The sequence below is a fragment of the Seriola lalandi genome, unplaced genomic scaffold (assembly GCF_002814215.2).
Source record: "Seriola lalandi dorsalis isolate HSWRI2012SDOR001 ecotype SW California unplaced genomic scaffold, Sedor1 jcf7180002054387, whole genome shotgun sequence".
Taxonomy (NCBI): Eukaryota; Metazoa; Chordata; class Actinopteri; order Carangiformes; family Carangidae; genus Seriola; species Seriola lalandi.
In genome coordinates this window covers 792,782-807,610 of record NW_019524940.1, presented here as the reverse complement: position 1 = coordinate 807,610, position 14,829 = coordinate 792,782, and the positions used below count along the sequence as shown (strand labels likewise).

Here is a 14,829-nt window from a genome sequence, read left to right as displayed (position 1 = left end):
TTACTAAATATGTGTCAGTAAGATTCTGCAGATGGAGGAAATCGTTCTATTCAATGATGTGATGTAAAACTTTGACAGACTTTGATATTTCGTCTTGTGCTCTGCACCTGTAGAAAGTGTGACACAGGATCAGGATTTGTCTGCAGCTGCTATTTGTAAATCCTTCATTATATTTGTGTGTAAAGTCCGTTATGTTGCCATGGGTTGTTGATTAGTGGGTTAGTGAGATGCATCTTTTCTCTAAATGTTTGTCAATATTGGAACTAGGCTTAAATAAAATACTGAGAGGCGGCTTCAACTGATTCATTGGAAAAATGCACGCAGTCGATGAACATGTACAGTCTGTGCAGTACAACGAATTTCCTAGTAGTAGCAAAATGAGAACATGATTGGTATTGGACAGTTTTGATTATGAGTGTCGATAGTAGAGATAAAAAAATGACGTGTGAAAGTAACATATGACACATGAGCTCCTCCTGTCACTTCAGCGGAGCAGCTGCTTAAGAATCTCAGATCAGACCACCAGCGTCACTTAGAATCACAACTTTACAACTAAGTAACACAACTCAATAAAACTTGCAAAGCATGCAATCCCACTAGTATTTCATTACTAAACACAGACCTTACATTAAATCCAGTGTTGCTTGAAATGAACTACTACCCACATAAAAAAGTTTTAGAACAAATGCATTTACGTTCATAAGGTGATTGATTTTTCATTTTCTGTCCTATTGGGTGACTGACCCGAGAAAATGCACAACCTGGGCACGGTGAAATAACAGTAAAGCCCAACTTTGTCTCAAGGTTTCATGTTTACTGGGATGGATTATCTACATTATGGATTATGGAAGTTGTTTCTCAAACTGCACAAGACTAAATGGCAGCAAACGATTTCTTCTGAAACGACCCCTCATATCCAACTAAACTAAACAGAGGTCGGCAGGGATAATGTGAGGGAGAGGGGACGACCTTGATTATTGGTTCAGATGTAAAACACCGGTGTTGGCCGAGTTGAAGGACGTTCCCACCACCCTGCCAACAGAAGATTCGGGAATGGCCAGCGAGCTGCAATTAGCTGTAATTACCGACCCTCTAATCCTCTGTTTACAATCTCCCTCGTCAATCTTGATGGCTTTTCACATTGCACAGTACTCAACTCTCCCTCTCCGACTCTTTCATCTTTAACCATTAAGATCCACGTCTTTGGTTTTAACCAGTGTCAACAGCAGTTACTATAGATACTAATACCCTCTGAATGTCTCTCGCTTTTTTTTTTTATCACAGAACAGCTTCTCAGTGGATCTGTGTTTTTGTGTGTGTGCTTTTAAAAAAAAAGCCTCTCTGGTGATTAGTTACGGTTCGTTCTTTCTATTCTTTAACCTAAGAGTTTCTTTAAAGGCCATGCTTGTTTGTTTTGTGAGAAGGGAGGCTCTACAAAGAATCCTCTTTTCACTCTTTGGCCTCTCAGCCTTTTGCCATTTATTGAAACTCCCAAACTAAGCTACAACCCTTCTCTTCTCTTCTCTTCTCTTCTCTTCTCTTCTCTTCTCTTCTCTTCTCTTCTCTTCTCTTCTCTTCTCTTCTTCTATTCTATGTTGTGGCTGATTAGTGTACTAATTATCTTTGCTTTTTCAAAAGCTTTACCTGAGGAGTTAGCATCTCAGTTTTACATTACATTACATTTGCAAACCAAAGACTGTCATCAGCTATCGCTCTTGACCTTGTTGTCTTCTCTTCTCTCCTTCGTCTGCCGTCTGTAGCAGATGGATGGTTCAAACAGTCAGACAGACACAGACAGCAGACAGAAGGCTCTGTCTGGAAAATCACTCCTTGAAACGAATACCTGCGTGGCTTATCATCAGACAGCGTGTCTTTTATGAATTTCAAGATTGAGATAGTGTTGGCCTGAGATGATAGCACAAATAGTACAAGTGGTAGAGTAAATGTTACATGTATTTTTCAGGCAAAAATAAAAATGAAGATGAAAGGATTGACATGCTGGTGGGGCTTTCTGACAACTACTCATAAGACTGGGAAAGAAATTTTCTTTTTGCCGCCAAATAGCACTTTCTCCTGTTTTGCATATTTTTACAGTTGATAATTGGCAGCGTACCAAAAGGGGAAGACATGGGAAGCAGAATTGGAACAAAGGTCTTGGGACTAACCCAAGCCATTGCAATTACCCAGTGTGCACCTGAGCCACTAAACTAACATCTGTTGTTAGAACAGAGTGAGAAATTGAACCTTACACTCTCTTGTCCTAATGGAAAATCTTAAAAAAACTGCACTCCCTGGTATCACTCCACAGTCTTTAATCTTAATCTTTTAAATGTGCTATACTGAACAAAAATGCAAGGTAATAATTGATTTTCCTTGAGTCAGCGTTCTCTTTTATTGCTTTGCTTCATTTAGACACAAATGTCCAACCTTACCAGCATGTTCTGGATTATTCACTATTACGTTTGAAGACAGATAAGGGATTTATGATGCAACAAAAGTGGATGTATTCATTTTCTGGATATGAAACTGGGCAGGATGACAAGCTGAGCATGGAATTATGACAAATGACCTCGTGGAAATGTGTGTGCCTGTGTGTCTGAGAGAGAAAGAGAGAGAGCTCTGTAGTTGTATCTTTAATTTGCACTGCATCACAATATAGATGTTGAGAGTGTTGTATTTGTGAACATATACTGTACATCTGGTATTTTTGCATGTGTTTTTATGCTAATCCGAGAGTGTGTGGGTGTGACTCTTGATAATACGGGCTCCTATTTATCCTCTATTACTTTCAGGTGGGAGGTTTCATGCGTAGATTTCACTTTAAAAATGTCTTTCTCATGAAGAGTGAGTCACTTTTTGCAACAACTTCTACAGAAATTATTTCCAAGAAGAAGAGGTCAGGAGACCTACGGGTAAAAGCACTGCAGAGTTCAAATGAGGCTCACAGAACGCTATTTTTACATCACATTTCACATTCATGTTTTTGGAGCAAGATAAAAAAAAAAAAAAAAAAGAGTATATGTGAGAGTTTCGGCGGTCGACTAATGTTCACATCACGTCATTGTGCTGTGCCATTCAAAGAATACAGTATCTTTTTACATGTTTAATGTTCTGTTTCTGGCTGTTTGGTTTACAGTTTGTGTTTTGTTCAATAAAGACAACCTGAAACCTGTCGACTTGAGTTGTGCATTTATTGTGTTATTGAGTTTTGTCTGAGAAACCTGAAAATCAATTGTAAAATCATAATTTTTTTCAATGGGAGTTACTTATTTTTGAGTTACCTATTCATTAGTGCTTTATCCCCAGCTGTGGTCAACTTGAATTCATGTCACTTACAATCTAAATCTCTTCTCATCTCTCTTCTCTTCTCTAAAGAGTATTTTGTGTTACCATCACAGAGACAGTCAAGGCTATCCTTTGACCCGGTTGTCCTCTTTTCTCTTCTTCATCCAGTCGATCAGTTTGTGTGCCACACTGAAGCCATCGCAGACATCGTCATCCTGGTGGACGGCTCCTGGAGTATCGGTCGGATCAACTTCCGCCTGGTCCGCATGTTCCTGGAAAACCTGGTCAATGCCTTTGATGTTGACATCGATAAGACAAGGATTGGTGAGTCCCTGCTACTTTTCCTTCCTGAACAGATGGGTAGACCATAGGAACAATATGGCCCTCTGATGTTTGTGAATATATTTTGATTACACTGATACAGATATTTCCTCATGTTTGCTAAGGAATGTTATCCTTTTTATGTTGGCTGTATTGGGTATTTAACTTTGAAGGAGCAAAATAAGCAAATGACATATTGTAATATCAGGTGTAAATTTAATGTGTTTGTGTGTGTGTGTGTGTGTTTGTAGGTCTGGCTCAGTACAGTGGTGATCCAAGGATAGAGTGGCATTTAAATGCTTTCTCCACTAAAGATGCAGTCATTGATGCTGTCAAGAACCTGCCGTACAAAGGAGGAAACACTCTCACAGGTGCTGCATTTCCCTGATACTACCAGTTTATTTTGCTTTTTGTTTATCTGTTTCTCTTTTTCTTCTTGGTTGTCATCTTGCTCCCCTTGTACCCTTCTTTTTTTCTCCCTTAAATGACTTTTCCCTTTTTGCCTGACTTTCTCCTTCCGTCCACCCTGGTCCTTCTGCCTCTATCTTCCTCATTTGTCCCTTTTCTCTTTCTCTCTGTCTCTTTCCAGGCCTTGCCTTGACTTATGTCTTGGAGAACTGCTTCAAGCCTGAGTCTGGATCACGTGTTGGCGTGCCCAAGATTGGGATTCTAATCACGGATGGGAAGTCTCAGGATGATGTTATACCACCTGCAGAGAGTCTACGTAATGCTGGGGTTGAGCTGTTTGCTATTGGTAAGGATGGGTACAAGATTCACATCTGTGCCACAGTGAGTTCAAGAATGACTCCTTGTCTCCCATTGATGATGTTTCTTTGAACATAACTGTATCGTACCGCCCTGCTGTGCTATAGTCAGATTGTTATTGTCATTAAATACCAACAATCATATGTTTGCTCTTGTCCTCCCAGGTGTGAAGAATGCTGATGAGAATGAGCTGCGCTCCATCGCCTCAGAACCAGACAACACTCATGTCTACAATGTGGCCGACTTCAACATCATGAGCTCCATAGTAGAGGGTCTGACCAGAAAAGTGTGTGAACAAGTGGAGCAGCAAGATAAAGACATCAAGGACAGTAAGGAGACAATGAGACGGAGAGTGAGGAGAGAGACTGTGCAGTCATATACAGTATATGACTATATATACATCAGATAAGCAATATGAACTATTCCAATTATTTGAGACCAAATAAAACTTTATATATAGTCAGGTCAAGAATGTGCAATGTGATCACTTTGGTTCTGCTTAATGCATCCTTAAATGATTGGATGATAAAAAGTCACATTGAAATGACAAGCTTAACAGCAGCCGCAGTGATAAAGCAGGTTTTGTTTGGTTTGAATCAAACCGTGTATATTTAGATAAGAGATGGTGGATGGCCAGAGTTGGTCGTATTTAATGCAAAGTTGCTCCATTGGGAATAAGGTCATGTAGCAGCCAAATGGAAATGATATCCTGCTACAAAATGTTGATTATTTTAGGACACTCCATCCTGCTCCTCTTTCTCACTTTTTTCGCCAATAAGTTTCCACCTCTGTGGATATAAAGATACAGGATGGGAAACACAGAAAGAGGATGTCATTAAAGGGACATCATAAATCCAGTCTAATGTGTTTTGATTACATTTTAACACTATCTCCGTTACTCTGATCCTGAATGCATGTGAGTTTTTCTACTTAACAGTTCCTCACTGGGAGTGATTTTAGGTCATCTGATGCCGTCTGTTTTACTTATACTTACTCTTATACCTTTTCCTCTCCTTTCATTTCTTCAGAGCAGATACCAGAGATGATCGGAACGCCACTTGACCTGGTGACGTCAGAGGTCACAGCCCGGAGCTTCAGGGTCTCATGGAGCGACGCCCCTGGAAATGTTGAGAAATACAGAGTGGTTTATTATCCCACTCAGGAAGGAGAACCACAGGAGGTGAAGATTAAGCTTTTTTTTTTTTTCTTTGCTGTGAACATCACTAGAATGATTGTACTGAAAATGTGCTTTTCTTTAAATTGAATCAGGAAAAGCTGAGGGAGGAAACAAACAGTACAAACAAAGTCATTGCTACTTCATTGCTATGTGAAAGCTATATATGCAAACTCTTAGAAGCATAAGCAAACACTAAACAGTACTGAGGTCAAGACCCTCAGTAAGAGAACAGAGAGGTGGGTTTAGGCCAGGGTACACTCTACTTTTCCATTATATTACAACACCAGTGGGAGCTATCCGGGGTCCTCTGCCAGGTTTGTAGTTTGAAGTTCAGTTTTGCCTCGAGACGCTGGTGGTATCATTCATCCATACCCCTCTCTCTTCCCTCCATTCACAACTCCCCACAACATCCGTGCAGGTAATGAAGGCTCACAAGAAATGATACCCTGGCTGATCCAGGCACCTGCTTGATTTTTCCAGAACATTTGACCACAGAAACTATTAAATCTTTTGCTTAGCTGGGTTTACAGGGACCAGATGTTCTGGAGCAGCGTGTGAGGAGACCTTTCCAGCTGGCTCAGCCCACATCTAATCTGTATCACAACTGTCATCCATTCAGTTCAGAATGAAAAATATTCTTTAGCGTTAGACATTTGTGCTTTATCCTATTCAATAAATCGATTGTGTTTCCCCTCCTCACCCATTCTATTTCGATCTCTCTTTCCTGCCCTGCCTTTTTCTTTTTCCCCTCTTCCATTTGTCATTTTCATCTTCTCCCATTTATTGTCCCATTTTCCATTTCCCCTGCTATTCTTTGTCCTCCTGCCTATTCCCACCCCGCCTCCTTCCATCCACTTCCACACCTCATCTCTCTTCTCTGTCCCTCCAATCCATCTTTCACACCCCTTCTTCCTCTCCCTGACTCACCCTCCTGCACCCCAGGCTGTAGTGGACGGCAGTGAAACTTCAGTGGTGTTGCAGCATCTCAGCTCTCTCACTGAGTACCAGCTGGCTGTGTTTGCTGTGTATGCAAACGAGGCAAGTGAAGCTCTCAGAGGATCAGAAACAACCCGTAAGTTTATTCTCAGGCACAAACATGCACGCAGAAATGTGCTTGCAAAAACTAACACCAACAGCTGAGATCACAAGTTAATAACAGTCACTTAAAAGTTTGACAGCCATGGAAGCCAGACATATTGAAAATGATACATTCATAATAGTGGCAGATAAAAGCATCCACAAAGATAAGATTTTTTTTTTTTTTTTTTTTTTTTACATTTTAAATAAAAGTTACAAAAGCTTACAACTTTGCTTGAATGATCATTTCTCCATTTAACTGTGCTGTGTGTTTGTCTGTGTGTGGTCGTGCCTGTGTGTGTACGTAGTTGCCCTCCCCACTGTGACTGGCCTGCAGCTGTTTGATGTGACTCACAGCACCATGCGAGCAAGATGGGACAGCGTGGACGGCGTCTCTGGCTACATGCTGCTTTACACACCTCTTACAGATGACGGAGACTTGGACGAGAAGGAGGTAGTGAAAGAAAGTAAAAGACAGAAAAAGAGAAATAGAGATATATTGAATAGATAAATGCTTGTTCAGTTCATAGTTTTAAATAGCTTCTTGGCAACAGAGAGTCCAAATGTTTGTGTTAAATACTGTAATGCGTGCATTTGTCCAAAGATCAAGGTTTCAGATGCAGTGACAGAGCTGGAGCTGGATGGGTTGATCCCTCACACTGAATACACCGTCACTGTTTATGCCATGTATGGAGAGGAAGCCAGTGACCCTACTACAAACCAGGAAACTACATGTGAGTAATTCCCATGCACACATACTGTTTTTATCCTGTGCCCTTATGAGAGCCCTCATTCTCAAACTTTTATTCTAACCTTAACCTAAATTTATTTCTAACCTTAGCTGTAAAAACAAGTCAGAACAAGTCAAAACAGCCCTGCGCAGAAGTCAGGGTTGGACAAAAACATCCCCTCTCTCCAAAAATGTTCTCACTCTCAAGGGTCTTAAATTCAAACCCGTTCATGCATATTAACACACATCAAACATTTGTTCTCTCTCTCCCTTCAGTACCATTGAGTCCTCCCAGTAACCTCCAGTTCTCTGACATCACCCATAACTCCGCCCACATCAGCTGGGACTCCGCACCCAGCGGAGTAAAAGGTTACCGAATCATGTGGGTCAAGACAGACGAACTAGTCACAGAGGAGGTGCGTGTGACATGCGTGACTCCGTGATCTTAGACATTTAAGATGATATAATTATATTTGACAGCATTTGTATCAGAGAGCATCTGTGTCTGGATGAAAACAGTTGAGAAAAAAAAAAAAAAGAGGACAGAAGGGACAAAGAGGAGATTAACCGTATTGTTCTCTTCAGTATGAAAAGGTCAGACTAAAATGAGTATCGAGCACAGATAGAAATCATTGTGGAAAATAAAGAGGGATATTTTAATTACACAGGGATATTTTGTGTGTGTGTGTGTGTGTGTGTGTGTGTGTGCGTGGGTGTGTGTGTGTGCGTGTGGGTGTGTGTGTGTGTGTGTGTTTTTGCATAGGTGCAAAATGGCTAAACTGTTACTTGTCGATAGAAATTAGTGCCTGTGTCCAGTTTCTTCACTGAATGCCAACAGCACATCTTACATGTTGCTGCTGAAGGTTATTCTCTTGGAAACATTGGTCACATTACATGGTTTTGACTGGTTTGAACAAGAAGAAGAAACTTTTATCACATTTTAGTGGATTCGTAGCCTTTTCAGCTTCCTGTGATTGACCTAGTCTCTAATTGTACAGATTGTGTAGATAGATGACGTGTCTGTGTGTGTCCTTCAGGTGGAGGTCGGTCCAGTGAGCTCTTATGACCTCAGCGAGTTGACATCTCTGATGGAGTACTCAGTGGCCATCTTCGCCCTGTATGACAACGGCCAGTCAGAGCCGCTCAACGATGGATTCACTACCAGTAAGACACTGTCACTGTTTGGCTGTGAGAACACATTAGAAGAAGATGCAGTAGTTAGTTTTACGGACTTGTTGCGAAACCTTAAATTAGATTTGGGCACATATAGATGAGCAATGTTGCCACCAGTGGTAATTATCAAGTAGATTTGTCCAAATTGTTTTCCTCATTGGTGTTCTTGCATTTCCCTGTCTCTGCTGAGGACAATATGGTCTCAGTTTCCTGAAAATTGTTGTATTTTCTGAAAATTAGAAGGCAAACCATTTCTCTCTCAGTGTCAAACTGTTGAATTTTATTACCCCTACTGGTCCCTTTGCTGTTTTGGCAGTCTGCCCATCTCATTTACACCTCAGCATAATAGCCCAGTCACATTAAAAGGTCATTTCACTGTCCCTGGCTATTCTGTCACGCTAACAGATATTGATTTGTAGGAATATCCCTTTAAGCAACAAGCAGGTTGGCTCCAGTGCTGAGTCAGCTGAAAGAAATGTATTTCTGGCAAGCAACTATTAAACTCCTCACTCTGAAGGGCTGTGTGGATTTTTATCTATCTCCTGGCAAACTTTGTTCAATGGTCCAGGTTTAAGAGAGGGAGCTTCACCAACTAACACAAATGCGTTAGCTCTTTTAATGCTTTTGAGTGGCGGTGCGAGAAATGATGGAAACCTGCATGATTAGAGTTCACGCCAAAATGCTGTTTTTGTAAGATGTAACCAAGATAACTGCTGAACAAACAGTTTAAACTTGTGCAATAAATGGCACCGTACAGTCAGGAAAGCCGCAATTCCCGGTAAGTGATTATGCTCCAAACTGAAGCTAGCTCATAGTTATGTAGCATTTAAAAAAAAAAAAAAAAAGAAGCTGATTAACACTGTAAATATCATCATAAACGTACAGTGAAATCGTAACGGTATTACAAATGATACATTGAAATATGTAAATATTTTACAGTTGAGGTTAGAAAAACATAAGAAAAAGAAATGTACAAAACACTGAAGTCTCTGTCTCTCAGCTCCAGTTCCTGGTCCTCTGAATCTACGCTCCAGTGATGTCAGCACAGACAGCTTTGAGGTCAGCTGGGATCACTCAGCCAATGACATCGTCCTCTACAGACTCTCCTGGGCACCGTTCACAGGTGGCGACACCAAAGAGGTCAGTGCCACCAATATACTTTATGTTATGCGTTTGCTTTGGACACAGGTTTCTCAAAGATGTTTTTTTCAAGAAGAACTGAAATGTGACAGTGAAGATCATCCTCATAGATCATGTTGACAACACTGCAGGGCTGAAACATTAAGTCGGAGCCTTTGGCACAGCTACTGTATGCACTAGCTACAAATTTGTATTTTCTCCTCCTCAAGCTGACAAATATTACAGCAATAAAATTAATATTTTAGCATTAAAAGATAAATAACCTACATGGATTCTGAATTTTTCATTTAGCCAGAGGTCAACTTATTATCTCTGTTTCCAGAGGAAGAAGTGGCTGCACTCCATGTGCCCAGATAAAGGGAGCCTGTACTCCATAGAGTTTCATATAAGCTTAACCACTCTACTGGTGGCTGGTAAAACCCCTGGCATGGCTGAGTATAAATAAAGGCTGAATAAATCTAGAAATTAATGGCTTGGGTGTTTTATTACCATGATCTGGGGTTTAGAGGCAGCTGGGAGGCAGCGATAGAGCCCTTAGGTCTGTAAAAGTGTGTGTGTGTGTGTGTGTTCGTGTGTGCATGTTGTGTGAGCGGGTATGTGTGTTTTGCTGAGAGTCATCAGAGCTGAAAATAACACTCTGGGGAGTTGGAGAGGTGGGCTGGTAATACCACCAGAATAGAGAAAGGGCTTTAATCTGTCTCTCACCTACGTACTGTAAACATGTACACACACACACACACACACACACACACACACACACACACACACACACAAACACACATTGACTGCTCTGTATTGTTATATCTAAAAGGAGATTAAACACAACACAATCCAACAGCCACACAGACACAGATTCACAAACAGGGTGAAAGATTACCCAGATTGAAAGTTGATCATCTTGATATTCATATCAGTTTTGATTCTTTTTATGCATCGCACTGTTTTGTCAGGATTCATTTGTTTTACTGGCACCCTGGTGCCTTTTTGAATGCAGGTTTTGGGTCTTGTTGTGCTCTTCAATAAAATGTTGCGTTGATTGTCTTTAATCAGGCAAATACCGCAGAGGGCAATGCTCTTTATGTGCATGAAGGAAACAATGCTGTACAATATGGAAATGCCTCTCACTAAATGCAAAAGAAATGTCAAAAGGAAAGGGAGAGAATACTAAGATGTAAAGATGCACTTGCTCCCGGGAAATCACAAATGTCTGGCCCCACTGGTGAAATTTGCATGTAACTGTGCCCCGAAGGGCTCAGTGAAGGAACAAATTCCTGCACATAATCTGGTTATTGACTCATCTACAGTAAATTCCAATTTCAGAGTAGCTCTCCGTGGAACAAGCTGTACTTGTGATGACCTCTTTGTATTTACCTTGGGGTCTGATTCGTTTCTGTGTTGTACAAATTATAGTGGTCGTTTGGACTTCTGCAGCAGCAAACGATCCAACTGGCCGTCCTGACATATTCAGGGAAAGCCACTTTTCTGAGTCACTTGTATTGTAACCATCATCTTTATAAGTCTATAAATGGCCTTATTCAAATTTTACTTTTGCTTAACATAACAAAGAGTGGGCTACATTTAAATGTTTTCTTCCTAAAGTGAATTTCTACAATTTGTAATTTATTCAGCACAGTATTAAAACACATTGTATGTACAAAATATAAAAGTTTGTTTTCACAGACACAAGCTTTTTAAAATATGTGCTACCATTTCCTGCTGTTTTCATGACTGAAATTATGAGCACCGAGACAATTTGTTATGTTTTTAGCAGCTTTCTCTACTAAAGCGCAGTGATTACCTTGGCTTTGAACGTCTGGTGTTGCACTTAGAATATAAATAAACCCGTCACACTGCTGGTTACTGCCCAAATTTTTTATCACATCTTTAGTGTAACTTAGGAAACTTGTCCTATTTATTATCTTCTGGCAAATATAATAACAACAAATGAAGACACAAAACAGAAGAAGGTGACCTAAAATGTTATCAGCACTTTGAGACACAACATGACAAAATTTAATAAAATATTTTGTACGTTTCACTAATACCTAGGCAAGTTCGAGAGAACTTTTATACACAGTATATCTTTATATTTTCACTGGTAAAACTTTAAAAAAAAAAAAATTAAAAAAATGACATTATAAATATCAACTAGCAGCTGTCCAACATAATGTCCAGCTGTGTCTGGACATTATGTGTATGTCTGAATGAAATGATGAGAACGGGTTATGAAACAGCAGAAGCACATGGTTGACATTTTTGTGATATCAGCCAACATCTTTCAGAAGTAGACTTTGGAAAGAAGACACTGCTGGAAGTCAAATGTAACATGAGACTTAGACTTGTGTGTGTGTGTGTGTGTGTGTGTGTGTGTGTGTGTGTGTGTGTGTGTGTGTGTGTGTGTGTGTGTTTCTCTTCTGTAGGTGGTCTTGAGTGGAAGTGATAACAGATACATCCTGAACAGTCTGAGTCCGTCTACCGAGTATGAAGTGATGTTGACGGCTGTGTTCAAAGATGAATCAGAGAGTGACACCATCTCTGTTATAGAGACCACATGTAAGTGACAGTAGATTGTGTAACTGGCAACATGTGCAGCTGTTGTTATACAAACTCAGAGAGCTGTGGTATTTTCTTTATCTAATCAACACAAAATTTGACAAAAGTCAGAGTCTGAAAACTTTTCCACAGATAAGAGAAGACCAGTGTAATTTCATATAGTAAAATCCCCTTGGTTGCACTGATGTCGAAATTAGCCTGTGACCTGAGTAACCCTCTTCACCAAAGTGCCACAGTCTGCTGAGAATAACAGACGAGTCCAATCACATATGCCTTTTAGGATAATAAAATTTGCATTTCTGAGTTCAAAGCGTAGCTCTGTGTGAGCCTATTTGCATTGATTTGTTTGTAACTGCTTATCTCAAAAGAAGAAAATCTATTTCCCCATCAATGGTTTGTTATGTATTTCTGTCTAATTACCTTAGTTATTGATATAGAGAACTGTTGGGAAGAGTTTCTTTCCAATTATCTGATTTATGCTCTCTGTATTTCCCCAGTGGCCAAGACAACAACGATTGCTACAACCACAGGTAAGAAGTGTCCACATTGCTTTTGAGTAAAAATTCCAAAATGTCAGGAGCAAAAAGTGTCCAAACAAACACATTCTCAATATTGTACATGTATAATACTGGCCAAACATTAACCTGAAAACATGTGACATGAGTGGACGTGCCATGTTTGATTAAAATCATGCCGTAAAATGTATTTCTTCATAATATTAGCAGTTAGAATCTGGAGAGTGTTGCTTTAAATCATTGTGCTGCATGTGTCCAGCAAGCAGCAGACTTTTAAGTTCACTTTGTACTTCATTTAAAATGAAAAAAAAATCCTTGCAGAGAGACTGGCCAAATTTTAATCACAGTTCAAGCCAAAGCATCTGTCTAGAAGATCTTCTGCCATTGAAATGTGAAAGTCTCTATTAGTTGCCAGCGCATGCTGATGTTGCCAGAGAGCAACCACAGCTCTATAAAGTTCCTGTAGCAGAGCTTTGGTCTTTGTTGCTCATTTAGTTTCAGGAAGCTGAACCAGAATTACTGAGGGCTTAAAAAAGTCTGTTCAGACTAAGGCTGATGAATCTAAAATCGAAACACTGATAACATCATCAAGCAGGATCCACCTTATGAAAAAAGTTTGGAAGATCTTCTCTGTTTTTAAAAGTGTGTTTACCAAGTTGGCTTCACCCCGAGACTTTATTTCAAACTCCATTATCTCAGAGGCGACCCAGAGGCCATCTGGATTGTATTTTGTATGAGGAACAGGCTACAGCTAATCGAGTCAGAGCATTTTCTTCACTCACGGCATTGAAAACTTGAAAAGCAACACGTCTCCTTACTTAAGTCCTTGCTCACTATCCTTCAAACTTTTAAAAAGCACATCTGTTTTCTTTAAAACTCCAATTGCTGCTGTGAAAATCACAACTCAAACCCAGCGAGTCGTCTCTGTTTTTAAAAATCAACGCTTGTAGTTTAGGGCTACAATATGTGTTGAACCTGCATGCTGATTTTCATCCAAAGAGGACTGCATAGACTGTAAAACATGTCTAATTTGGTTTAAAGCCATTTTTGAGACAGATGAAACTAAAAAAATACAAAAAAACACTTTCCCTCAGTTTGTGGCAGATTTTACTGCAACTTTTTTTTTATCATCCAGCACATCACAGCTGACTGAGCATGTTGGCACATTGACAGTAGCTGTTATGATTTTCTTTTATCATACTGGCATTTTGACTGACAGTTTTCAAATCCACAGTTTACCAAACCACATTAAAAGTGTGAAGAAAATGCAGCTCAAGCCAAGATTTTGTGTCACTGTTTATGTGTAAATCCTGCAGTAACTCTGTATAGTGACTGTTGTCTGTGATGTGATGTCGCAGTAGGACGTCAGGCTGTGAGAAACCTTCAGCTGAACGACGAGACCACCCAGAGCTTAGAGGCATCATGGGAGATGGAAGACCCCCATGTGGAGAGCTACAGGGTCTCCTATGCTGGCCTCAGGGGTGACCACAAAGAGGAGTCTGTGAGTTGATCAAGTTCAGAGCTGTTTAAGTTTAAGCAAAATCATTTACAGATCAGAAATAATCAAATACAGATTTAGTTTTGGAGGTTTTGTGCAGCAAGTGTTTTTGATTTTAATAAAAATAAAAAAAAGGGGTCTTTTTTTAGATCCCTGTTACATGTCTATAGTTTCAGAAGTCTCCCTCCTTCTAGTCCTGTGCCACCACAGGCTTTTGCAGCTTTCAAACACATGCATGTAAACACACACAAATGTCTGGACACTAATTACGTGGAAGAGACAACAGTGGAGTTGTGAGGAGGATCGTTGTTATTTCACACGTCCAGCCAACTGGATGGCGACTGCAGCGGTCAGTGTCGGGTCATCTGCTCCAATCAGAAAACTGATTACACTTTTAGTCCCGGTCCACTCGGCCTCTCCTTCCTGATCCCTCTATCTGTGGTAAGAGCCCTTAAGCTCGGTGCCATGTACTGACCCTGATCACTGATGCACACACACAGAGACACACACACATACCCAGCCTCTCTTTTCTTTTCCATCTGTCGTTCTATCTCTCTTTTTTCTCCCTCTTGTCTTTTCTCTAAAACCCCCCCCC

At 40.3% G+C, this 14,829-nt stretch overlaps 1 protein-coding gene across 1 annotated transcript in view; it reads left to right on the top strand.

Annotated features, from left to right (window-relative positions):
• Positions 1-3,453: 3,453 nt before the first annotated feature.
• Positions 3,454-14,829, top strand: part of col14a1a (collagen, type XIV, alpha 1a) — a gene marked incomplete at its 5' end in the record, with an annotated part of 100,845 nt that continues 89,469 nt past the window's right edge. The window contains 14 exons of the mRNA XM_023409302.1: positions 3,454-3,609; positions 3,858-3,977; positions 4,196-4,360; positions 4,536-4,700; positions 5,400-5,551; positions 6,491-6,620; positions 6,934-7,079; positions 7,230-7,359; positions 7,632-7,771; positions 8,393-8,519; positions 9,529-9,668; positions 12,089-12,221; positions 12,719-12,751; positions 14,095-14,237. Coding sequence (XP_023265070.1) covers positions 3,454-3,609; positions 3,858-3,977; positions 4,196-4,360; positions 4,536-4,700; positions 5,400-5,551; positions 6,491-6,620; positions 6,934-7,079; positions 7,230-7,359; positions 7,632-7,771; positions 8,393-8,519; positions 9,529-9,668; positions 12,089-12,221; positions 12,719-12,751; positions 14,095-14,237 — 1,880 coding nt within the window. The remainder of the gene's footprint in view (positions 3,610-3,857; positions 3,978-4,195; positions 4,361-4,535; positions 4,701-5,399; positions 5,552-6,490; positions 6,621-6,933; positions 7,080-7,229; positions 7,360-7,631; positions 7,772-8,392; positions 8,520-9,528; positions 9,669-12,088; positions 12,222-12,718; positions 12,752-14,094; positions 14,238-14,829) is intronic.